Genomic DNA, 27,906 nt, shown 5'->3' on the forward strand with positions numbered 1-27,906 from the left:
AACAATGCAATGCAATTCCAAAACCAAACCTGACCCAGCAACACTCAGAACTGCAATAAACAGAGCAATTGAGAGGAGACACAAAAACGACACAGAACAAACCAAAAGTAGTGAAACAAAAATTCATATTATCAACAACAGTATCACATTAGTTATAACTTCAGCATAACAGTGATTAAAAATCCCTCATTGACATTATCATTGGACATTTTAAAAAAAAAGAACAATAGTGTCACAGTGGCTTACACTTGCATCGCATCTCATTAGCTTGACAACACACTCTGTCCTATATTTTCACAAAGATAAAATAAGTCATATTTTTGGTTCGTTTAATAGTTAAAAAAAATTTACATCATTACAATCAGTTGATAAAACATTGTCCTTTACAATTATAAAAGCTTTTTACAATAATCTACTACTCTGCTAGCCTGTCAGCAGACTGGGGTAGATCTTGCTGAAATCCTATGTATTGAATGAATAGAGAATCCTTTTGAATCGGGAAAAAAATCGTTTTTGAATCGAGAATCGTGTTGAATGGAAAAAAACAAAATGATTTTGAATCGAATCGTGACCCCAAGAATTGATATTGAATTGAATCGTGGGACACCCAAAGATTCGCAGTCCTAATTTTTATAGTTAAAAAAAAAAGGACTGGCAGCTCTGTCACCAGAATCCTACAGTTAAAAAATACCGCGGTGCCATTTTTACATTTAGTAATGCACTGTTTAGTTTAGTTTGATTTATTCTTCTTCTTCGGTCAATGGTCAACAAAATAAACAAACAGTTGTACATTCATTGATTGAAAATGAACTGTACATGCAACCATAGATTTACTGTAAAATTCTGGCAACTGAGCTGCCAGGTATTTACTATAAAAGGTATGAATTTCTTTTTACAGTGCATGCAAAAACATATATGATAATACAATGCATAGGCAATTGTGTAATATTTTGAAGCGGATCTTTATACATTTATGTGAATTGATACCATGAATTGATTAACGTGGACCCCGACTTTAACAAGTTGAAAAACTAATTCGGGTGTTACCATTTAGTGGTCAATTGTACGGAATATGTACTGTACTGTGCGATCTACTAATAAAAGTTTCAATCAATCAGTCAATATTAATAAATTATCTACTGTTACAAGCGGCCCACTGAGGGCAGCCAATTGATGTGGTAAATTCTATGAAAACCAGTTGGACACCTCTGTGCTAGTGTGGTGTTCAGGTCTGTGGGACCCGTTTCTATTTTTTATCTAAAAGAAAAATGATACAATTAATTATTTTTTCACACTGAGACTCACTGACTTCGGCTCACTTTATGTGAAGAACATATATCAGAATACATATTTAATGACCACACACCATACACCCCCCTTACACATTTCTATATTACATATGTGATGACCCGGGGCTAATAGAAGTGTGGAAAGTGATGTTCTGTGTAACACACACACACACGCACACACACACACACACACAAACACACACACACCCAGCAGGCCTAGACAAGAGGAGGACAGAGTGTAGGTAAACGGAACATCAGAGGGTCAAATGTGCGAGAAAATAAGAGCAGACAGTGTTGACAAACAATGTTGAAACCTTGTGTGGGAACCGCAGGTGCAGAAACACAAAAGAAGAATCCCTGTGGGATGCAGAAACTAACAGAGAAATTTTCCGTCCAACATTCATAGTGTTGTTACTCAGCCAGCGTTTGTGGGTCTGATGGACCTGTTGCATTTTGTGGCTTTCAATGCCTCACAATCAAACACTTTTATGTTAAAATACTGAAGAGATGTTTACCTTATCCCAATAAACATCTGTTCAGCACAATAGCTGTCTGAGTAACAATAATATGAACATTACACAAGGGTTAATACATCTCCCGTATGCTGCATATCCCATAACAAAAGCACACTGTATCCTGATATTGTTGGAACTAAACATTGTTGGACAATAGTAAAGTAACTAATAGGGCTGCGAATCTTTGGGTGTCCCACGATTCGATTCAATATCGATTCTTGGGGTCACAATTCGATTATAAATCGATTTTTTCCAATTCAACGCAATTCTCGATTCAAAAACAATATTTTTCCGATTCAAAACGATTCTGTAGTCATTCAATACATAGGATTTCAGCAGGATCTACCCCAGTCTGCTGACATGCTAGCAGAGTTGTAGATTAAAAAAAAAAAGCTTTTATAATTGTAAAGGACAATGTTTTATCAACTGATTGCAAAAATGTAAATTTGTTTTAACTATTAAATGAACCAAAAATATGACTTATTTTATTTTTGTGAAAACATCGGACACAGTGTGTTGTCAAGCTTATGAGATGCGATGCAAGTGTAAGCCACTGTGACACTATTGCTCTTTTTTTTTTCTTTTCTATAAATGTCTAATGATAATGTCAATGAGGGATTTTTAATCACTGCTATGCTGAAATTATAATTATTATTGATACTATTGTTGATAATATGAATTTTTGTTTCCCTACTTTTGGTTTGTTCTGTGTCGTGTTTGTCTCTCCTCTCAATTACTCTGTTTATTGCAGTTCTGAGTTCTGCTTGGTCAGGTTTGGTTTTTGAATTGAGGTTGCATTGTTATGGTATTGCAGTGTATTGTTTTGTTGGATTGATTAAAAAAAAAAATGAAATAAATAAATCGATTAAAAAAAAAATCGATTCTGAATCGCGATTCAAATTCGAATTGATTTTTTCCCACACCCCTAGTAATTAAACATTACCAAACAAGGGAAATTGTTCCACACAGTAACTAAATTACAAAGGACGGAAAGGGTAATGCAGGTATTGAATAGACTAAAAATGTACCATAGTGGCAATATAAAATGTAACATATATGTATTATTTACATATTGTATACAAAGCCCCTATAGCTGTACTTACCTAGATACCACGAACTGATTAACATGGACCCCGACTTAAATTAATTGAAAAACTTATTCGGGTGTTACCATTTAGTGGTCAATTGTACGGAATATACGAATAAAAGTTTCAATCAATCAATCAAACCCATTTGTCGCTGTAATTTCTTCCTTAGTGCTCATCCATTTTCCATCCATTTCCTACCGCTTATTCCCTTTCGGGGTTGCGGGGGGCGCTGGCGCCTATCTCAGCTACAATCGGGCGGAAGGCAGGGTACACCCTGGACAAGTTGCCACCTCATCGCAGGGCCAACAGATAGACAGACACACACTAGGGCCAATTTTCAACCTATCCCCAGGTGCATGTCTTTGGACGCATTCACGGGGAGAACATGCAAACTCCTCACAGAAAGATCCCGAGCCTGGATTTGAACCCAGGACTGCAGGAAATTCGTATTGTGAGGCAGACGCACTAACCCCTCTTCCACCGTGAAGCCCCTTAGTGTTCATATTGAGTCGTATTCAATCCCGCCGCAGGATGACAGCAATGTGACACAACGGATGTTTTAAACTGCTGTTCAACCATCGAAGAAGAAAAAAAGCGGAAGTTAGTAACGTTTCGACAGGCAAGACGGAGGCGGCGAGTTGAGAAGATTCAAAATGTTGAAAAGGTTGATAGAAGAGCGACTGATGGCAGCAGCTGATGAAATATTCGCGCAGTTCGAAAGGACGACGGCGTCATACGAGGAGCAGCTTTCTCGAACTCGAGAGGAGAAGGAGCGATATCGAAAACAACTGGAAGCAGTTGCTAGCAAGACTGGGATCATTCTCCAAACTCCAGGTGTGTTTCATGTTTACCAACAATTGAATCTTATTAAATTCATTTGAGTATTGTATTACTTATGCCAGTAATATACGACGCTGGGGAGTCAAAATGAAAGTGCTTTTTTTTTTATTCACTCACTTGTTGGCAGTGTTGGGTTAGCTACTGAAAACCAGTAACTAGTTTCAGTTACTAGTTATTTTATTTCAAAACTGACTCAGTTACTTACACCAAAAAGTAATGCGTTACTGTGAAAAGTAACTAGTTACTTCTATTTTATTTTATTTTTTTAAAGGCCTACTGAAATGAGATGTTCCTATTTAAAGGGGGATAGCAGGTCCATTCTATGTGTCATACTTAATCATTTCGCGATATTGCCATATTTTTGCTGAAAGGATTTAGTGGAGAACATCGACGATAAAGTTTGCAACTTTTGGTCGCTAATAATAAAGCCTTGCCTGTACTGGAAGTAGCAGACAATATGCGTGTGACGTCACGGGTTGTGGAGCTCCTCACATCTGAACATTGTTTACAATCATGGCCACCAGAAGCAAGAGCTATTCGAACCGAGAAAGCGACAATTTCCCCATTAATTTGAGCGAGGATGAAAGATTTGTGGATGAGGAAAGTGAGAGTAAAGGACTAGAACAAAAAAAAAAGACTAGAGGGCAGTGGGAGTGATTCAGATGTTATTAGACACATTTACTGGGATAATTCTGGAAAAATCCCTTATCTGCTTATTGTGAAACAAGTGTTAGTGAGATTATTTGGTCGTACCTTTACAACCTGAAGGTCGGCCCCGCACCTTTCTTCTGCACCAATCAACGGGTGGTGGCGATGCCCATCTCTGCCCTTCGCAAGGGACCCTCTCCGAAACACGATCTTTCAAAATGATCGCTGCATAATACACTGTACTTCGTGTGTGTGGTCCAATCCAACCGCGTTCGCTTGACATCTCTGTTCCATAGTAAAGCTTCACCGTCATCTTTCGGGAATGTAAACAATGAAACACTGGCTGTGTTTGTGTTGCTAAAGGCGGCCGCAATACACCGCTTCCCACCTACAGCTTTCTTTTATGTCTCTGCTGTTCATTGAACAAATTGCAAAATATTCAGCAACACAAATGTCCAGAAAACTGTGGAATTTCGTGATGTAAACAGACGACCTAATAGCTGGGAACATTGCGCAAAATTTAAAATTGCAATTTAGTAAACTAACCCGCTCTTATTGGCATGTGTTGCAATGTTAAGATTTCATCATTGATCTATAAACTATCAGACTGCGTGGTCGGTAGTAGCGGGTTTCATTAGGCCTTTAAACCAGTGTGGTTGGCACTGGGAGAAGGTGGGTAAAGTGTCTTGCCCAAGGACACAACGGCAGTGACTTGGATGGCGAAAGCGGGGATGGAACCTGGAACCCTCAAGTTGCTGGCACAGCAACTATACCAACCGAGCTATACCGTCCCATGTAGTATGTAGTAGGGCTGGACGATATGGCCTTTTTTTTAACATCTCGATATTTTTAGGCCATATCACGATACACCATATATATCTCAATATTTTGCCTTAGCCTTGAATGGACAATTGATGCATATTATCACCGCAGTGTGATGATTCTATGTGTCTACATTAAAACATTCTTGTTCATACTGAATTAATATATGCTACTTTTAAACTTTCATGCAGAGAGGGAAACCACAAACAACTAAGTCAACATACCAAAAGTGTATTTATCAAACAGTTATTACACAGTGGCAAAACATTCATGTCATTTGAAAACAGAAAGTGCAAGATTGTCGGAGACATTTTAAAACAAGCTATTAGTGCACTTTTGTGCATGATGTCACGAAGACGACATATCGAAACCAAACTAAATTAAAGTGCACTTTTTGTACAGAACGCCACTACAATAGCTTAAAACAAATAAAGTGCACTTTTGTGCATGATGTCACACAAGATATTTCAATAACTGTCAAAAAAAATGAGCTGCATAATAGTAAATTAAATAGTGTATGTCCCAAACTATGTGGTAGGTTCCTGCGGACATTATCTCCTTCTGTTGTTGACAATTTTTTTCATACGGTGTTGATGTGGAAATGGTTGCCTCGGCATTTTGTTGGTGTGGCACCGAACGGAGATATTGACATGCGGAGTTTCAAGCACTGTTTATTCTCTAGCGGGTGACTTTTCAAATGATGTTACAAATTAGCAGTAATGCTACTTTTTGCAGCAACACTTTTGCCCCACACTTGACAAATTACGGTCGTCTGTTCGACATCTTCCCGCTTAAAGACAAACCACCGACAGACGATGGACACCCTGCTGTTTTTCTTGGGAATGAATTCTTCCTTAATTTGTTACTAAATTCGCACCTTCTTTCTCTCGTATTACCACTCGCACCACAGCTTACTTTACCCATGCTGCTACCTCTCTGCTCCGCGAGGGCATATACGTATGTGACGTATGTAAGAAAGTGCGCTTGTTTTATCGCTCCGTGAGAAGGAGAGACAACAAAGAGTGATAAAAGCCTGTAATGCAGATAAAAGCAACTGTGTGACAATGTACACTCAAATATCACAGTAGTCATTTTCTATATCGCACAGAGACAAACTCACGATATATCGAGTATATCGCTCAGCTCTAGTATGTAGGATATAGTTGTATGTAGACCACATTGCTAAGCAATGTGCATTCACTTGTGTGTGTGTGTGTGTGTGTATGTGTGTGTGTGAAAAGCCGTAGATATTATGTGATCGGGCCGGCATGCAAAGGCAGTGCCTTTAAGGTTTATTGGCACTTTGTACTTCTCCCTACGTCCGTGTGCCACTCCGTAGAGCGGCGTTTTAAACAGTCATGCATTTTTCTTTTTGAAACCGATACCGATAATTTCCGATATTACAAACCCCGTTTCCATATGAGTTGGGAAATTGTGTTAGATGTAGATATAAACAGAATACAATGATTTGCAAATTATTTTCAACCCATATTCAGTTGAATATGCTACAAAGACAACATATTTGATGATCAGACTGATATTTTTTTTTTGCAAATGATCATTAACTTTAGAATTTAATGCCAGCAACATGTGACAAAAAAGTTTGGAAAGGTGGCAATAAATACCGATAAAGTTTTGGAATGCTCATCAAACACTTATTTGGAACATCCCACAGTTATGCAGACTAATTGGGAACAGGTGGGTGCCATTATTGGGTATAAAAACAGCTTCCCAAAAAATGCTCAGTCTTTCACAAGAAAGGATGGGGTGAGGTACACCCCTTTGTCCACAACTGCGTGAGCAAATAGTCAAACAGTTTAAGAACAACGTTTCTCAAAGTGCAATTGCAAGAAATATAGGGATTTCAACAGCTACGGTCCATAATATTATCAAAAGGTTCAGAGAACCTGGAGAAATCACTCCACGTAAGCGGCATGGCCGGAAACCAACATTGAATGACCGTGACCCCTCAGACGGCACTGTATCAAAAACCAACATCAATTTCTAAAATATATCACCACATGGGCTCAGGAACACGTCAGAAAACCTCTGTCACTAAATACAGTTTGTCGCTACATCTGTAAGTGCAAGTTAAAGCTCTACTATGCAAAGCAAAAGCCATTATTAACAACATCCAGAAACGCCGCCGGCTTCTCTGGGCCCGAAATCATCTAAGATGGACTAATGCAAAGTGGAAAAGTGTTCTGTGGTCTGACGAGTCCACATTTCAAATTGTTTTTGGAAAAATTCAACATCGTGTCATTCGGACCAAAGGGGAAGCGAACCATCCAGACTGTTGTCAACGCAAAGTTCAAAAGCCAGCATCTGTGTTGGTATGGGGGTGCATTAGTGCACCCCCATATCCCATACCCCATGGCAACTTACACATCTGTGAAAGCACCATTGATGCTGAAAGTTACATACAGCTTTTGGAACAATATATGCTGCCATCTAAGCGCCGTCTTTTTCATGGACGCCAATGCTTATTTCAGCAAGACAAGTCGAAGCCACATTTAGGACAAGTTTAAACAGCGTGGATTCGTAAAAAAAGAGTGTGGGTATTTTCCTGGCCCGCCTGCAGTCCAGATCTGTCTCCCATCGAAAATATGTGGCGCATTATGAAACGTAAAATACGACAGCGGAGACCCCGTTGAACGACTGAAGCTGTACATTAAACAAGAATGGGAAATAAATCCACTTTCAAAGCTTCAACAATTAGTTCCCTTAGTTCCCAAACGTTTATTGAGTGTTGTTAAAAGAAAAGGTGATGTAACACAGTGGTGAACATGCTCTTTCCCAACTACTTTGGCACGTGTTGCAGCCATGAAATTCTAAGTTAATTATTATTTGCAAAAAAAAAATAAAGTTTGACTTTGAACATCAAATATGTTGTCTTTGTAGTGCATTCAACTGAATATGGGTTGAAAAGGATTTGCAAATCATTGTATTCCGTTTATATTTACATCTAACACAATTTCACAACTCAGGTGGAAACAGCGTTTGTACATTTTAAAGCATTTATTGGCCGATGATATCGGCAGTCCAATATTATCGGACATCTCTCGTTGTTTGTTATAAGATTGGTAATAAAATTTAAAAATAGCATCTAACTTTTTGTTAGTCTTAGTTTGTCTAAGTCTAAGTGTGATTTATTCTGAGGGCGAGGATATATTTTATTAATTTAATTTTTTTTCAAGGAAAAAAAAACATTTTCAAGCCGTGGCAGTAATAAAAATGCAGTGGCGGTGCACCACATTCAATTACATTAAAGGGAAACCATGAATTATCATACCGTCAGAAAAAGCTACAGTAGATGTCATTGTATATCTGCTTCTTAACACACCTCTTACGCTTGTATCATAGATCTGTTCATCAATGTATTGAATAAAGTATTTCACTTAAATGGAGAACAATTTTGGACGTTATGAATATTAAAAGAATTGTTGAGGTTTATCGTGTGACAGTTACCTTGTAACTCATGGTGTGTCTGTTATGATTACCTATTGGAAGGGGGCAGTAATGATAGGTGTTACCAGTCGGTGTAAAATATCAAGTACCAGCAGACTTGTGTACTCTGAATGTGTAAATTAGAAAGATAGAAGAGAAAGATGGAATGTGCTAATAGAAGTATCAATAAATGGAGCTGAGTTAGACCAGCGAGGTTCAGTGAACTAAAATCCTGTGGCCGTATTTATCAAGCATCTTAGAGTGCCATTTTACACTTAAGTCCTGAGAATTTGCGAAATTTAGTCCTACTCTCAAACTTAAGAATAAAAGCTATTTATCAACTTTCTTAAGTCTAAGAATCACTCCTACTCTCCACGATATTTAAAAGACCTTCAGAGGTGTCCTAAGTGGTTAGGAGTTGCCAGCGGGGGATGGCTCTGAGCCGAGAGAGACGTGCGTGAACGTTCAGGGAGCGGAAGGATATTTATATTTATAACAATATTCATAAAAATATTCAACAATATAAAACATATCAAAAATAGTTAAAATATTCCACAACTAGAAAATTCAGTTGGGAAATTTGAATGGACTGTTTTTGTATTGTGAGGCTTTTCAAACTAAGGTTGAATACTGACTTCTTCTAGGCACTGACATTTTAAGAGTTAAACGCACATGTGTAAGTGTGTTAAGTGCACCAATAAAGTGCACATGTTATGTGGACATACTGTATATAAGTGTGTAAAATAAGTGTAAATATATAAGTGTGTGCAATAAGTGCATTAATCAAGTGCACAAGTTATGTGTAAATACATAAGTGTGTAAAATAAGTCCACCAACAAAGTGCACAAGTTATGTGCACTTGTATAAATGTGTAAAATAGGTGCACCAATAAAGTGCACAGGTTAAAGTGCACAAATATAACTGTGTACAATGAGTGCATTAATAAATTGCAGAAGTCATGTGCACATATATAAGTATGTAAAACAAGTGCACAAGTTGTGTGCTCATATATAAGTGTGTAAAATAGGTGCACACTTGTGCTCACATATGAGCGACAAGTAAGTGCCAAAGTTGTGTGTTCATATAGGAGTGCAAAATTAGTGCACAAGATGTGCGCTCACATATAAGTATTTTAAAAAAAAAGTGCAAAAATGAGTGCTAAAACTCCTCGCTCTGAGATTTTTAGGATAAGTTAGGAGCTCTTGGAGAGGATTCTCAGAATCTTTCATTTTGTTTTGTATTATTTTGTCGTTTATTGTCAAAATATACAGTCCCATTGTCCAGTTAAATATTTCTAAGATATGTCTTTATTCTTAGACAAGGGATTCCCTTCCGTGATTGGTCATTTCTATGGACACAGAAATGTCGTCACCTATAAGTCCGTTTATGGCACATATTAATGTTGTAATTCAGCTATGAGTATGACACTTAAGATTCAGTCCTACACTTCGTTGAAAGTGTGAGTATGACGCTTGGTAACTAACTTTTAAGTGCAGTTTTCAGCGAAGAATTTCTTTACTCAAAGGTCAACTCTTAGCAGACTTCTTAGGAGTAATTCTAAGAAGCTTGATAAATACGGCCCCAAACTTTGACTTGACTTACCCAAAGGTTGAAAACTCAGAGTTTTCGGTTCGAGCGGGCGATCTGAGTTAGTTTTATCAGGCCTGAGTATGTTGATTCTGAGGTAATTCCGTGCATGACGACATTAAAAAAAGCCCTAACGAAAGGACTCCCGTGGACAGAAAAGTTGCCTTTCTGTCCCCCACTGAAATACATTTTTAGAAAGAAAAGTAACACTTGTAAAATTATGTCGAACTGACGAGGGGGAAAATTGGCGTCTGAGTCAATGCAGAAGTTTGAATGTGCAAGTTTGTCGATGGAACATTTGATCACAACTGGGCTTTGACTTTTAAAGGTTCAAGTCCACCCAGTTTATTTTCTTTTAACAGCTATCTGAATAAAATGAGGAAACTAGAATTGAAGTTCAACAACTTACCTTAATTTCCAGACTATACAACTCACCTGTTTTTGTATCACACCCACCTAATATTTGGACAAGTTTTATTTGGGTGCATACCGTATGTCTATTAGCTGCAGACGTACACTTTGAAGTACAGTACAGGCCAAAAGTTTGGACACACCTTCTCATTTAATGTGTTTTCTTTATTTCAATGACTATTTACATTGTAGATTGTCACTGAAGGCATCAAAACTATTAATGAATGGAGTTATGTACTTAACAAAACAAGGTGAATATATTCCTGCGATGAGGTAGTGACTTGTCCAGGGTGTAGGCTGTCTTCCACCCAAATACAGCTGAGATAGGCTCTAGTACCCCCCACGGCCCCACAAGGGACAAGCGGTAGAAAATGGACGGATGTTTTACATTCTAGTTTATTCAATATAGCCACCTTGATTACTGCTTCGCACACTCGTGGCATTCTCTTGATGAGCTTCAAGAGGTAGTCACCGGAAATGTTTTTTTTACTTCACAGGTGTGCCTTAGAGTTGATTAGGGGAATTTATTGCTTTATCAATGGGGTTGGGACCATCAGTTGTGTTGTAAATGAGAAGGTGTGTCCAAACTTTTGGCCCCTACTGTAGGTAAGTAAGAATTTAATCATATAGCACCTTTCACAGACAAAAGCCACAAAGTGCTTCACAGCATAGTTCAAATATTAGAAATGACACTCACTGTGATATAAATATATAACATAAAACACAATATAACAACAAAAACAAAATTAAACTGCAAGCAGCGATGGACGGGACCGCTTTGGCTGCTGTCCCCGCGACCCAAGCCCAGATAAGCGGTTACATACTGGGAGCAGTAGGAAAAAAAAACGTCTAGCTCTCTGTGTGAGCGCATGGCGGCCATCTTAGAAATGTTTTTCAGCGCAGCGGTTCTTTGAAGGCTAATAAAATCAAAACCGGACCATTCATTGTCTTTACCGTAGCATAAAATGTGCAGATATGCCATAACGGTCAGGCACTATATGTAAGTACCCAAAATAAAGACTCGACATACAAAGAAATTCAATCGGAGCAGAAACATAGGAGGAAACGGGATTAAAACCCGATGCTAACCGCCCATTGAAAATACATGGGTACGGATAGTAGCTACTATTAGCAAACAGACTTACCAACATGGCGTAATATCTTAACATCGACACACTTTCGTCACAACTCGGCCCTGATGGTCGGCACCTATAAGTTTACAATTAGTTGTAAAATGTTGGACGGTTGTTTTTACGATATGCAGGCAAACGACAACTTTAAAACATACCGGCTTAGCTACGGCAACTGGCAGCCCCTCCCTCACGAATGTTGGTGCATGCGCAACAGCAGCAGACGGTACGGGAAAAAAAAGAGAAAAAAAACATCTCTCTCACTGTGTCTGCGCATGGCGGTCATCTTTGAAATGGTTTTCAGCACAGCGATTCTTTGAAGGCTGATAAAATCAAAACCATAGCAGTAATAAAAACTCTTTCAACTTTTAATCAGAAGGAGCTCAATCCATCTCCTGTGGTAGTTTAAAGCCGACATAACAAACGCGCTTAGAGGAGATAATGTTTGAAAAAAGGTGACCGATTTTTACCAAACTTTTGTTTTGAAGGGGTAATTGCAAACTTCCTGTTGATTTTTGCTGGGAGTTGTCGATACATGAAATGTAGGTCTAAGTGAGACCTACATAGAGGTTTTTGTTTCATGTCTGTACGACATTCCTACTGGAAGTTACAGGGAGTTTTGTCTGTGTTTTCTTCCTAGTAGCAGTTTTGTCTGTGTTTTATTCCTACGGCGCGCTAGAGCGCAATTTTGAGTTTTGGGGTTAGGTTTTTCGATTAGATCGAAATTTTCGCCAGTCCTGATGTGTTTGTCCAGTTTGGTGAGTTTTGAAGCATGTGAAGGGGGTCAAATTACAGCTCAAAGAGGCAAAGGTGAGTGTTTTTACCAAACTTTTGTTTTGAAGGGGGAATTGCAAACTTCCTGTTGATTTTTGCTGAAGAATGTCAGTGTATGAAATCTAGGTCTACGACATTCCTACTGGAAGTTACAGGCAGTTTTGTCTGTGTTTTCTTCCTAGGGGGCGCTAGAGCGCAATTTTTACTTTTGGGGTTAGGTTTTTTGATTAAATCACAATGTTTGCCAGTCCTGATGTGTGTGTCACATTTTGTTGAGTTTGGAAGCATGTTAAGGGGGTCAAATTACAGCTCAAAGCTGCGGAATAATAAATAATAAAGAAAGAAAGAATAAAACGCTAGAAATTCATTAGGGTCCTCTGTCCCAAAGGAACAAGAAAATTTCAAGAAAATTTGAATATTATAATAAAGTCCTTTATTTTATGTAATGCAACTAAAAACATGAAAATGTCATACATTCTGGATTCATTACACATCATCTGAAATATTGCAAGCCTTTTATTATTTTAATATTGCTGAATATGGCATACAGCTTAAGAAAAATCAAAAATCCTATCTCAAAAATTTTGAAAAATTCCTCAGACCAAGTAAAAAAAAAAGATTAATAGCAGCAAAACAAAATCAAACATTTGAAACCTGGTGGTTTTAGCACTGTGGGCAGGTGCCAGATCATGCTGGAAAATGAAATCATCGTCTCCATAGAGCTTTTCAACAGATACAGCTTCAATAGCCATATTCCCATGGTCAAGACAACGGAAGAAGCATCTGACTTGATCTATGGAAAAGAAGCCCTGGACAGTTGCAAAGTGGTCCAGAGTCCTGTTTTCAGACGAAAGCAAGTTTTGTATTTCATTTGGAAATCAAGGCGCTCGAGTCTGGAGGAAGGCTGGAGAATTTGTGGGGTATTGTGAAGAAGAAGCTGAAAGACACCAGACCAAATAATGCTATTGAAGCATCCTGGGAACCCATAACACCTCAGCAGTTCCACAGGCTGATTGCCTCCAGTTCCACTGTTAGACACAGCACCGGAGCAAAGTGTGCAGTTTTTAAACAGTTTTTTTTGTACATAGATTTTATCACAAGTTTTCTCTCCAGCAGGACGTGACTTTTCAGCCACATCCATATCCTCTCTCCCATCCTGCTCCCGGCCGTTTACTGTTAAAGACAACAGATGATTAGATTAACACGTACCACCTGTGAAATCTAATCACGTGTCTCGCCGTCAGCCCATGTCCCGCCCTTATCCGATGGTGCTCGTCCTCAGCACCATAGACAGAGGCGGTGACCTTTGCTCCTGCATGCGCGCTGGCCACACCTCCCTCCACACATATTTATCAGTGGCGGGCTTTGCGTTTCCCACCTCGGCCTTCAGTGATGTCCGACTTCAGTGATTACCTCTCAAAGTACCATAATTGATGTCACCACATGACCATTGCTGGAGAAATACTATACAGAAACACATTTACGCACTACTGGCCATTGTACAAAATGGGTTATTTTCTGGCGCATTTAAAATTCAATAAACCCGCATCAGGGCAGCACGGTGGTAGAGGGGTTAGGGCGTCTGCCTCACAATAACGAATGTCCTGGGTTCGATCCTGCGCTCAGGATCTTTCTGTGTGGAGTTTGCATGTTCTCCCCGTGACAGCGTGGGTTCCCTCCAGGTACTCCGGCTTCCTCCCACTTCCAAAGACATGCACCTTCGGATAGGTTGATTGGCAACACTAAATCGGCCCTAGTGTGTGAATGTGAGTGTGAATGTTGTCTGTCTATCTGTGTTGGCCCTGCAATGAGGTGGTGACTTGTCCAGGGTGTACCCAGCCTTCTGCCCGAATGCAGCTGAGATAGGCTCCAGCGACGCCGAAAGGTACAAGCGGTAGAAAATGGATGAATGGGATAAACCTGCATCAGCTATTAAAAAATATCTTATGTAGTACTGTCAAAGTTAAAATTGCAAAAACATACTAAACGTGAAAAAATAAAATATCTGAACTCACATTTCATCGCAGGGGCAGCTGAGCTGGCTGTTAGCCGTCTCACAATACATATTCATAGTTTCTCTCTAAATAGCCTTCTTGAAAATGGCCTTGCAAATATATTGCCTTGTCTAATCATAAAAGATGCAGACGAGGCGTGTTGGCTGGGTTTCTAAAGTTTATTCCACAGCGTGCTCTTCAATAACATCCGGCTGCATGTACACATTCAACCACCTAGACAGGGTTACTGCATGCTTTTCGCTACTGTGGCATGCTGAGTAATGTAGTTATTTTTTGTCCCAGCCATCTACAAACCCCGTTTCCATATGAGTTGGGAAATTGTGTTAGATGTAAATATAAACGGAATGCAATGATTTGCAAATCATTTTCAACCCATATTCAGTTGAATATGCTACAAAGACAACATATTTGATGTTGAAACTGATAAACTTTTTTTTTTTTGCAAATAATCATTAACTTTAGAATTTGATGCCAGCAACACGTGACAAAAAAGTTGGGAAAGGTGGCAATAAATACTGATAAAGTTGAGGAATGGTTATCAAACACTTATATGGAACATCCCACAATTGGGTGCCATGATTGGGTATAAAAGCAGCTTCCATGAAATACTAAGTAATTCACAAACAAGGATGGGGCGAGGGTCACCAATTTGTAAGCAAATTGTCGAACAGTTTTAGAACAACATTTCTCAACAAGCTATTGCAAGGAATTTAGGGATTTTACCATTTACTGTCCGTAAAATCATCAAAAGGTTCAGAGAACCTGGAGAAATCACTACACGTAAGCGATGATATTACAGACCTTTGATCCCTCAGGCGGTACTGCATCAAAAAACGACATCAGTGTGTCAAGAATATCACCACATGGGCTCAGGAACACTTCATAAAACCACTGTCAGTAACTACAGTTGGTCGCTACATCTGTAAGTGCAAGTTAAAACTGTACTATGAAAAGCCAAACCCATTTATCAACAACACCCAGGAAGGCCGTGGGCTTCGCTGGGCCTGAGCTCATATAAAATGGACTGATGCAAAGTGGAAAAGTGTTCTGTGGTCTGACGAGTCCACATTTCAAATTATATTTGAAAACAGAGGACGTGGTGTCCTACATAACAAAGAGGAAAATAACCATCCGGATTGTTATAGGCACAAAGTTCAAAAGCCAGCATCTGTGATGGTATGGGGGTGTATTAGTGCCCAAGGCATGGGTAACTTACACATCTGTGAAGGCACCATTAATGCTGAAAGGTCCATACAGGTTTTGGAGCAACATATGTTGTCATCCAAGCAACGTTATCATGGATGCCCCTGCTTATTTCAGCGTGGCTTCGTAGTAAAAGAGTGTGGGTACTTTCTTGGCCCGCCTGCAGTCCAGTCCTGTCTCCCATCGAAAATGTGTGGAGCATTATGAAGCCTAAAATACCACAGCGGAGATCCCGGAGACTAAAGCTCTATATAAAACAAGAATGGGAAAGAATCCCAATTTCAAAGCTTCAACAATTAGTTTCCTCAGTTCCCAAACGTTTGAGTGTTGTTAAAAGAAAAGGTGATATAACACAGTGGTGAACATGCCCTTTCACAACTACTTTGGCACGTGTTGCAGCCATGAAATTCTAAGTTAATTATTTTTTGCAAAAAAAAAAAAAATCTAGTTTATGAGTTTTAACATCAAATATCTTGTCTTTGTAGTGCATTCAACTGAATATGGTTTGAAAAGGATTTGCAAATCATTGTATTCCGTTTATATTTACATCAAACACAATTTCCCAACTCATATGGAAACAGGGTTTGTAGTAGGCCTTACTGACGACAACTCGTGATCTGATTGGCTATCGCAACCGTCTGTCAAACGTTTGTGTCCGTTCACTTACAGTACATAGATGCCAGCATTATTGATTCTGAAGGCTCACAATCCACTCTTCCTTCAGTCGTTAACAAGACTTCAAGGTACCCTCCTCCACATGGGGCAAGATCTACTTCCCAACTGGGAGACAAAATAAATATCTGAAATAATGATGGCGATTGCACCACTGACGCATCAACAATGAGTGAATGGACAAAAATGTTACATTTTTAAGATAACTGTTGTTTGTGTCCTACAGACATCCAGCAGCTAATTGGTCGTCAGGAAATGCGTCTCCCTATAGTAACAGAAGGGAGCTTCACTTTGAAGCAGGAAGAGCCACCATCCTCCCACATAAAAGAGGAAGAGGAGGAACTCCATATAACTCAGGAGGGAGTGTGCCTTCTCGGTCCGGAGGAGGCTCACCTTACGGAAGTAAAGACCGAAAACAATGAAGAGCAACCACAAGCAAACAACCTCCTAGCTCCACTATCAGATAGTGATGACATAAAATCACACTCTCCTGAAGATGAAGACCGATTCGACACCCAAAAGCCTTCGAGCAGCGTTACAGACTGTGAAGGTGATATGACGACTAACACTGGCAACAAACGTTCTGAAAAGTCCAAAAAAAAGCCAAGTAAAAATCGGTTTGTTTGCTCATTTTGTGCTAAAGGTTTTTTTTATAGGAGCTATTTGGCTCGACATATGAGAACACACACAGGAGAAAAACCCTTTAAATGTTCGATTTGTGATAAAAGATTCTCTCACAATGTCTCTGTGGTATCCCACATGAGAACCCACACGGGAGAAAAACCCTTCACATGTTCCGTTTGTCACAAAACCTTCTCTCTGCAGATACACATGTCGACACACATGAGAATACACACAAGGGAAAAACCTTATAGATGCTCAGTTTGTGAGAAAAGATTCACTCAAAGGCCACATATGCTGTCACACATGAGAAAACACACAGGAGAAAAACCTTTCAGCTGCTCAGTGTGTGACAGAAGATTCACTCAAAAGGCACATATGCTAGCACACATGAGAAAACATACAGGAGAAAAACCTTTCAGTTGCTCCAATTGTGTTAAAAGGTTTTCTCGTAAAAGTGATTTCACTAGACACATGAGAACGCACACGGGAGAAAAACCCTTTAGTTGTTCAGTTTGTGATAAAAGATTTACTCAGAAAGAAACAGTGGACTCCCACATGAGAACACACACTGGAGAAAAACCCTTTAAGTGTTCAATCTGCGATAAAAGGTTCACTAACAATGCGTCACTCTTGTCGCACATGAGAACGCACACTGGAGAAAAACCCTTCAGATGTTCTGTTTGTCATAAAACGTTCTCACACAGCGGAACAATGGTATCGCACATGCGAACGCACACAGGTGAAAAACCTTTTAGTTGTTCAGTTTGCGGTAGAGGATTTGCTCAAAAGTCCAACATGGCATCGCACATGAAAACACACGCAGGAGAAAAGGCCTTTCGGTGTTCACATTGCACGAAAACATTCACTCTGCACGAAACCTTGATGTTACACATGCGGACACACAGTGTAGAGTAAACGTTATGAGTTTCTGCAAAAATAAAAAATTATCAAAACCTAAAAGTATTATATTAAGTGTAATCATCACACATGAGGACTGAGGAGTCTCCTAGAAATGTATGATCTGCTGGGTGTAAAATACCAGATTCCCCCATAAATTATACCCAACTTTAGATTCTGACCTTTTCACCATTTCAGGCTGATTGGTTGAGAAAAAAAAAAAGATGAAATGTTCCTTGCCCTTTTTTTATTTTGGGCTAATTACCAATGATCATGTAAAAGGTTTTGTCAACAGGGGTGCCAAAATATATATCCACATAGGAATTGGGATTCTTATTCAATAAGACTCGGAATCCATCCAAAATTTGCACTAATTTGCTGCGTCAGGTAATTATCTACGTCGAGTTTTGTCCCTGCAAGTGGTGGGTCCAGCGAGCTCCTAAAATGAGTGAGCTAGCTTTAGATATTGTTAATGTTTCTGCATGAATGAGAAAGAAATACAGTCAGCAACATCAGCCAATTTTTCAGGCGCACTTTGGATTCTCTGAGGGACAGGCAATATGGCCTAAAGTCTAGATCACAATATATATTTAAAGGCCTACTGAAATGAGATTTTCTTATTTAAACGGAATAGCAGGTCCAATCTATGTGTCATTCTTGATCATTTCGCGATATTGCCATATTTTTGCTGAAAGGATTTAGTAGAGAACATCGACGATAAAGTTTGCAACTTTTGGTGCTGATAAAAATGCTTTACCTGTACCGGAAGTAACAGACGATATGCGCGTGACGTCACGGGTTGTGGAGCTCCTCACATCTGAACATTGTTTACAATCATGGCCACCAGCAGCGAGAGCGATTCGGACCGAGAAAGCGGCGATTTCCCCATTAATTTGATCGAGGATGAAAGATTTGTGGATGAGGAAAGTGAGAGTGACGAACTAAGGAGAAAAAAAAAAAGACCAGGGTTTCCCACACATTCATTTATTTGTGGTTGTCCGTCACGAAAGAATTACGGCCGCCACAAAAAATATATATATGTATATTTTTAATTGTATTTATTTATTTTTTCCCGCTTTTGACTCGCTCGACCGCTCTTAAAAGCAATGGGTCTCTGTCTGTGAATGGAGCTTGTAGTTACATATGATATAAATATGTAAATATTATATAAATATGTATATAAATATGTACGTAAAGTGTTGTAATTATATCCCAACTCCACGTTCTTCTTGGCGATGCCCATCTCTGCCCTTCGCAAGGGACCCTCTTCGAAACACGATCTTTCGAAATGATCGCTGCAAAATACACTGTACATTGTGTGTGTGTGTGTGTGTGTGTGTGGTCCAATCCAACCGTGTTCGCTTGACCGCTCTGTTCCATAGTAAAGCTTTACCGTCATCTTTCGGGAATGAAAACAATGAAACACCTGCTGTGTTTGTGTTGCTAAAGGCACCCCCAATACACCGCTTCCCACCTACAGCGTTCTTCTTTGACGTCTCGATTATTCATTGAACAAATTGCAAAAGATTCAGCCACACTGTGGAATTATGGGATGAAATCAGACGACTTATAGCTGGGAAAGGTGCTGGAACAAAATGTCCTCTACAATGCGTGACATCACGCGCCCGCGTCATCATACCGCGACGTTTCAGCGGGATACTTCGGCGCGAAATTTTAAATTGCAATTTAGTAAACTAACCCGGCCGTATTGGCATGTGTTGCAATGTTAAGATTTCATCATTGATATATAAACTATCAGACTGCGTGGTCGGTAGTAGTGGGTTTCAGTAGGCCTTTAAAATTCTCCAATAGCGACATATGTAACAATATCAACTTTGGCATATAAATGGCACTAAAAGTATTACAAAAGAGGTTAAAAATGCTCCTACTTTGGTTGACCAACTGTGCAGTAAATTTCTGGTTGAATTATTTTGTCAAAACTATTGTCAATCTCCTTGTTATTTAACTGTTAAATATTTATGTTCACCTTCATTAAATATGCGATACCTGAAGGGGTGGTGGGCGACATTAGGCCTTCCTTGATGAAAAATGCACCATGCTTGCGTTGTTTTAGGCTGTTGGACCAGTTCAAATCGCGAAAAGGATACAAGGTTCTTTAAAGTTCCACTAGAGGTAATCAAGAAGGGTAAATAAGTGCGAGATTTTACGAGGGAAAACCAGGCAACATGGCCAAAACTTTCCGTCTTCTTCCAAAACCAGCCGGCTGCTCAGTGGTGTCTCCGATGATCTTTATGAGTGGTTAACATTATGAAAAAATGAAAAATAGCAAATAAAGGCTATCGAGTGCTACTTGCTACCTGAGTCACAAAGTTAAATCATGAAATGCAAAATTCCCCGAGCAAAAAACGATGCATGATTAATTTGTTTGCGCACACAGAAATTGTAGACCTCCATGCTTTTCCAAGTTTGCATCTGTGTTGCCGGGTAGAATATGGAGCACCAGATTGTTCGACACATCTGGGAGCGTAACCGACGGTTCACTCGACAAACCTTTTTTTTGATAACATATAGTGATCGATTCCATTGTATTGTTAGATTTTGTTTGCTTGTATCTGCTTTAACAGTAAGATCTAGGCCTTTTGCGTACTCCGATAGTTTGGTTGACCACCACTTTGTTCGCTTGAAGTAAACATCTCAGAAAAAGTCACGTGATTGAACACAGAGAATCAGTGATTCCCGCAGCGCTTTGTTGTTAAGGCGGCTGCCTTAACAACAAAGGGCCACAGCCTAAACTAAAGTCTTAAAATATAGATATACAGTGGGGCAAAAAAGTATTTAGTCAGCCACCGATTTTGCAAGTTCTCCCACTTAAAATGATGACAGAGGTCTGTAATGTTCCTCATAGGTACACTTCAACTGTGAGAGACCGAATGTGAAAAAAAATCCAGGAATTCACATTGTAAGAATTTTAAAGTTAAATTATGGTGGAAAATAAGTATTTGGTCACTTCAAACAAGGAAGATCTCTGACTCTCACAGACCTGTAACTTCTTCTTTAAGAAGTTCTTCTGTCCTCCACTCCTTACCTGTATTAATGGCACTTGTTTGAACTTGTTATCTGTATAAAAGACACCTGTCCACAGCCTCAAACAGTCAGACTCCAAACTCCACTATGGCCAAGACCAAAGAGCTGTCGAAGGACACTAGGAAAAGAATTGTAGACCTGCACCAGACTGGGAAGAGTGAATCTACAATAGTCAAGCAGCTTTGTGTGAAGAAATCAACTGTGGGAGCAATTATCAGAAAATGGAAGACATACAAGACCACTGATAATCTCCCTCGAACTGGGGCTCCACGCAAGATCTCATCCCGTGGGGTCACAATTATCATGAGAACGGTGAGCAAAAATCCCACAACCACACGGGAGGACCTGGTGAATGACCTGCAGAGAGCTGGGACCAAAGTAACAAAGGTTACCATCAGTAACACACTACGCTGACAGGGAATCAAATCCTGCAGTGCCAGGCTTGTCCCCCTGCTTAAGCCAGTGCATGTCCAGGCCTCTCTGAAGTTTGCCAGAGAGCACATGGGAGAATGTCATGTGGTCAGATGAAACCAAAATATAACTTTTTGGTATAAACTCAACTCCTGTGTTTGGAGGAAGAAGAATACTGAGTTGCATCCCAAGAACACCATACCTATTGTGAAGCATGGGGGTGGAAACATCATGCTTTGGGGCTGTTTTTTCTGTTAGGGGACAGGACGATTGATCCATGTTAAGGAAAGAATGAATGGGGCCATGTATCGTGAGATTTTTTTTTTTTTTTTCTGTCCAGCTTATCAGGCAAATCATATAGTTGATGTAGATGCCCATATCGGCTGTTCAAATTTACTTTACAAAAGAGAAGTGTAGGATACTTCTCTTGTTGCCTTATTTGAATTTGACTTTATTAAATGTATTTATATTATCATTTGGTGCAGCCGGGCCGGAGCAGGAAGGGATAGGAAGAGAAAAAAAAAAAGGAAGACAGAGGGGGAAATTGTGGGGATAAGAGGGGGATTACACAGAGAGACAAAAACAACAACAGCAAATACAACAATAACAACAACAACAATAGAACAACACCAGCACATACAATATGTACAAATATGATCGTAAAAGTGATAGCAAATAAGCAGTTAGCGAAATAAATAATAATATAGAAATGACAATGAGCATTTTTACACTAAAACTGGAGCAATACAAATACCAATAGAAAAAGCGCTATTGATCATGAACAAAACCAGTAGTTTACCTCTATTATCAACAATACAGTTTTTCAAATGCAACAATACGCATACACAATGATAGCTAGAAAGATAATTAAAAAAAATAGAATAAAAAAAAAAAAAAAAAAAAAAGGAATACCGAAAGATGAAAGGGAAGAGAGAGAGGCAACCTATATTAGTCTTGTAGATTGTTATAGTAACAATGGGTTAAGCTTTCACAATATGCCATGTGTTATCCAGTTTACTCTAGGGCAACAATTATGTACATGAGTATATGTATGTATATGTACTTGTATATGAACAGATTGTGTATATGAATGTTTGTCCAGTAAATGTATATGTACAGTATATGTATGTTTGTTTGTACAGTGAATGTATATGTACAGTATGTGTATGTTTGTACCGTGAATGTGCGTGTGGATGAACGGACTTGGAGTATGTAGGTATGTAATGTATTTGTGTGTGTATGTATGTGGGAGCGTAGGTACCAATGTATGTACGTTTGTATATATGAATAACGGTGTGTGTGTGTGTGTGAGTATATGTGTGTTTGGGATGCAACTCAGTATTCTTCTTCCTCCAAACACGACGAGTTGAGTTTATACCAAAAAGTTCTATTTTTGTTTCATCTGACCACATGACATTCTCCCAATCCTCTGCTGTATCATCCATGTATCCATTTTGGTATGAACTCAACTCGTGTTTGTAGGAAGAAGAATACTGAGTTGCATCCCAAGAACACCACACCTACTGTGAAGCATGGGGGTGGAAACATCATGCTTTGGGGCTGTTTTTCTGCTAAGGGGACAGGACGATTGATCCGTGTTAAGGAAAGAATGAATGGGGCCATGTATCGTGAGATTTTGAGCCAAAACCTCCTTCCATCAGTGAGAGCTTTGAATGGTTGACCTAATACTTATTTTCCACCATAATTTACAAATAAATTCTTTAAAACTCCTACAATGTGAATTCCTGGATTTTTTTTTTTCGCATTCTGTCTCTCACAGTTGAAGTGTACCTATGATGAAAATTACAGACCTCTGTCATCATTTTAAGTGGGAGAACTTGCACAATCGGTGGCTGACTAAATACTTTTTTTCCCCACTGTTTATACATACATATATATTTCGTACTGTAAATTAAGCATGATGAGTTGAGTATATGTCAGCATGTGGCCCCACTTATAACTCTTTTTAAAACGTTTATTTACTGTAAGTCATTAATTTGACTAAGTCCTTATTTTGTCTTAGTAAGTCAATATTTACTAAGTCAAAAGAATGACATACTTAGTATCTCAGGTAACAAGGACTGTTGTGTTTTGTTTTTACTTTACGGAAAAATATCGAGATATATATCGTATATAGCCACTCAACATACGGAGCGGAAAACACAACCAAAAATTGTAGTCTTCTTCATGCGATGAAGCCTGCCTACTTCACCACAGTCTGTAGTAACATCCGTACAGTAACACAACATAAACACAACGGAACAAATACCCAGAACCCCTTGCAGCACTAACTCTTCCGGGACGCTACATTATACACCGACCGCTACACCCAACCCCGCCCACCTCAACTTCCTCATGCTCTCTCAGGGAGAGCATGTCCCAAATTCCAAGCTGCTGTTTAGAGGCATGTTCAAAAAAATAATGCACTTTGTGACTTCAATAATAAATATGGCAGTGCCATGTTGGCATTTTTTTCCATAACTTGAGTTGATTTATTTTGGAAAACCTTGTTACATTGTTTAATGCATCCAGCGGGGCATTACAACAAAATAAGCCATAATAATGTGTTAATTCCATGACTGTATATATCGGCATCGCTTGATATGGGATTCGGCAATTAAGAGTTGGACAATATCGGAATATCGGTAATAAAGCCATTATTGGACATCTCTAGACGTTAGTGAAAAAATTATATTGCGTGGTTTGCTTGTCGCTGTCAAATTTGCAAGAAAAAGAATGTCACTAATTCGCATCATCGCAATATGACGTCTGTATCAAAACCTCCATCATCATCCAAATGTTTTAATCGCATAACCCTAAAAAACATGCAAAGAATATAACAATTTAGAGCGGTCAATCGCTTACCCCCCAAAAAATAAAATAAATACAGCATCATGACACAACACAACCCATGTCTCAAACTCAAACTCAATTGTACGTTTCTGGCCTTCACAATCAAAGTCCTGCATGCTACATCCTCTCTAACAGAATAAGAGTCTCAGAAAAAAAAAAAAGCTTTCACAAGCTACCATATTACCCTATATCAGGGGTCGGCAATCTTCAGCATACAAAGAGCCATTTGAGCCCATTTGCCCCTAATAAGACCCAACTACTGCGATGAGGTGGCGACTTGTCCAGGGTGTACCCTGCCTTCCGCCCGATTGTAGCTGAGATAGGCGCCAGCGCCCCCGGCAACCGCGAAAGGGAATAAGCGGTAGAAAATGGATGGATGGAAAACCCAACTAGAGCCGCAAACTCTGTTCGATTCCTAAAATGACGATAACACCAATTATAGTTTCATTACACTTAACGCCATAGAATTTATGAAATCAAACACTTAACAACGTTTCACATTTTATTTATGGGTATAAGCTTAGCAAATCACCAAATTATTTTGAATGTTTGAAAAAAATATATACTGGTCCTTCCCTTATTAATGAATTTGAAAAAAATCAAGTTGCCCCAATATTCCGAAGACATACAACTGCTGCATATTTCATTTGACTAAAAAAGGAAAAGAATAACCTCGTCATCAATGAAAGCAAATGAATCTGTCCATGAAGCATTAAATGTTCTATTTCCAGTAGAAGTGTTTCTCTTTTTTGATCCGTCCATCGCTAGCTTACCAGGGGTTGACCGCTAAAAACAATACAATTGCTTGGCAACAAGGGATGATGCACAGGGGCTGTGACATACGCGAATCCCTTAGGGGCGATGGACGGATGGGCAGCGCCAGAGGAGCTGCAGCCAGCCACCGTAGCCCGCACTCCCTCCCCCTTGTTGCAAGTCTCGAGATGTATGTTGTATTATGTATATGTGCTTTGTTATGGAGGTTTTTTCCCACTCCAGACCGGGCCCTCTTAGGAGCCCAGTCTAGATTGTATTTTTTTACTCATCCCCCCCGCAGCGTTTACCTTTTTCCCATTTTTTACGGCTTCTGGCGACCCATCAGCGTTCCTGTTCTGTAACTTTGTACACTGTTTGTCAAATCTTGAACGGGTTTGTGCTGAAAACAAAGTTTCATTGGACTTGTGCAGTGACAATAAAGACCTACCTACCTACCTACCTTCGATCAACAATATATCAAAAATGTTTTATTATAATATGGTTAGATACCAGGACTCTCCAAAAATAACAACTAACTAAAAATAACTAAATAAATGTAATTATTTGTTGACATTTTGTTTCAAAGCCAAAGGGAGCCACGGCGGTGGCATGAAAGAGCTGCATGTGGCTCCATAACCGCGGGTTGCAGACCCCTGGCCTATATGAACATAAATAGGGGAAATGGACAATGTGAGAAACTTAAACCCACCACTTTCATATGGAATATGACAAGGAATGTTGTCGTCGTCCGCAACCCCCCCCCCCCCCCCCAAAAAACAATGTCATATTCGAAGTTATCAGTAACTGCTGATTTTATTCAGTGCAATTGGCACCCTTTGCTACTAAAGAGTAAAGATTGTGAATTGAGAATCCATTTTGAATTGAATCGTCACCCCAAGAATTGTAAGTTAGTAGTTGTACATCCCTGGTTGTTAATATTGTAATGCATTTTAAATAACATATTTGCTTCTCTACTTGTGCCATTTCTTTTGGATTGTGATGCGCACAATCTTTGTAATAAAGATTATTCTGATTGTGGCCTTTTTGCAGTTTTTTTTTCCTTCAAGAGAGCCTTAAAACAAGTGGATGCTGGTAAATCTGCAGGTCCTGACAAACGTGAGCCCTTTTTTGATTTTATTGCAGAACCTCGCACCCTTTTAAAAAATATATTTCTGTGAAAGGGGGCGTGGCCTGCGGGCCTGCCGCGCAACGGGGTGTGCCGGGACTGGCTTCGAAGACAGCGACTGGTGCGTGGATGGCCCAGGTGGACCTTGTTATCTAATCACCTGTCGCCTTTATTAGCAGCAGCCGGATTGAGACACGTTGTTGGAGCTGGAGTGGGAGCGAGAAGTGGACGCAGAGAAAACATTTTGCTGGAAAGCAAAACACTTGCACAATTTTATGAAAATAAAACAGTGTTGTAACCCTGAGCCGGGCTCTCATCGCAGTATTTGGTGGTCTGAGGCAGTGGTTCTCAACCATTTTTCAGTGGTTTGTACCCCCTGTGAAAATCTTTTTAATTCAAGTACCCCCTAATCAGAGCAAAGCATTTTTGGTTGAAAAAATAGAGATAAAGAAGTAATATACAGCACTATGTCATCAGTTTCTTATTTATTAAATTGTATAACAGTGCAAAATAGTGATGTTTTGTAGTAGTCTTTCTTGAACTATTTGGAAAAATAGATATAAAAAAAACCTAAAAACTTGTTGAAAAATAAACAAGTGATTAAATTATAGATAAAGATTTCTACACATAGAAGTAATCATCAACTTAAAGTGCCCTCTTTGGGGATTGTAATAGAGATCCATCTGGATTCATGAATTTAATTCTAAATATTTCTTCACAAAAAGAGAAATATTTAACATCAATATTTATGGAAAATGTCCACAAGAAATGTAGGTGTCAACACTGAATATTGCATTGTTGCATTTCTTTTCACAGTTTATGAACTTACATTCATATTTTGTTGAAATAGTATTTGATAAATATATTTGTAAAGGATTTTTTAATTGTTGCTATTTTTAGAATATTTTTTTTAAATCTCACCACTTGGCATATCTTCAAGTACCCCCAGGGGTACGCGTACCCCCATTTGAGAACCACTGGTCTGAGGAACACACTGGAGGACAACCTCCACAATTTCCTTGTCCAGTAATGACATTCCTAACATAGAAATTGTCCTATGTTTCGCCTTTATTGAAAGGAGGTGATGCCACATCTGTCAACAACTATGGACCCATCCCCAAGTTATGCGTCCTCGCTAAAGTTCTTGAAAAGTTTGTTAGTGAATAACTTAAATCATTTTTAGACACACTCAGGATATAATGTTATTGTTAATCCCACTATGAATATTAAAAAAGGCAATTCATTTGCTCTGTATTAAAACAACATGTATGAAGTTTGCATAAGAAAATAACGTGTGAAAAATAATTTAAGTATGGAGAAAGTTCATCCATCATACATATGTACATATATATATATATATATATTAGGGGTGGGCAAATTAATGCGTTAATTACGAGTTAACTCATCAATCTATTAACGCCGACAATTATTTTATCGCACATTTGCGTATGTTGTTTAACGCCTTTTCTTAACAAGATGGCGACGCCCGGACGGGCTTCGGCGTCGAGGGGCTCTTGGTAAAGATGTAACATTTGGCAAAAATACCGGACAATTCTGCAAATTTCATGGCTGTCTCACAGCGTGGTCACTCTGGGATCACTTACGACCGCCAGACAATTCTGAATGTGGATATATCGGGCCGTTTTGGACTGAATGACGCGTGCTTCCTAGACCGGCTAGCTAGCATGGGAATACTTTGCCGGCTACATCCAGCGGCCTGTGAAGCAGCGGAATATATGTGTTGTCTTTCTATTTA

The 27,906-nt window shown here is 39.2% G+C and overlaps 1 protein-coding gene across 3 annotated transcripts; it reads left to right on the top strand.

The window, feature by feature from the left end:
- Positions 1–3,455: 3,455 nt before the first annotated feature.
- On the top strand, positions 3,456–26,454 carry LOC133554507 (gastrula zinc finger protein XlCGF57.1-like). 3 transcript variants are annotated; one of them, XM_061903370.1, is made up of 4 exons: positions 3,456–3,726; positions 16,668–16,991; positions 26,075–26,140; positions 26,206–26,454. In XM_061903370.1, exons 1-4 carry the CDS (start codon positions 3,546–3,548, stop codon positions 26,304–26,306), a joined length of 672 nt encoding a protein of 223 aa, XP_061759354.1. In that variant the 5' UTR covers positions 3,456–3,545; the 3' UTR covers positions 26,307–26,454. The 3 variants fall into 3 exon arrangements, with proteins under 3 accessions (XP_061759354.1, XP_061759345.1, XP_061759337.1); XM_061903361.1 differs by lacking the exons at positions 26,075–26,140; positions 26,206–26,454 and adding an exon at positions 16,439–16,512 and having other exon boundaries at positions 16,668–25,791; XM_061903353.1 differs by lacking the exons at positions 26,075–26,140; positions 26,206–26,454 and having other exon boundaries at positions 16,668–25,791.
- Positions 26,455–27,906: the final 1,452 nt, after the last annotated feature.

Source organism: Nerophis ophidion, linkage group LG01 (genome assembly GCF_033978795.1).
Source record: "Nerophis ophidion isolate RoL-2023_Sa linkage group LG01, RoL_Noph_v1.0, whole genome shotgun sequence".
Classification (NCBI taxonomy): Eukaryota; Metazoa; Chordata; class Actinopteri; order Syngnathiformes; family Syngnathidae; genus Nerophis; species Nerophis ophidion.

What these genes read in the sequence shown, in the direction of transcription:
- LOC133554507 (XM_061903353.1), top strand. Translation starts at nt 3,546, where the DNA reads ATGTTGAAAAGGTTGATAGAAGAGCGACTGATGGCAGCAGCTGATGAA. An exon ending in GATCATTCTCCAAACTCCAG is followed by an intron (nt 3,727 to 16,667) that starts GTGTGTTTCATG and finishes TGTGTCCTACAG; the next exon opens with ACATCCAGCAGCTAATTGGT.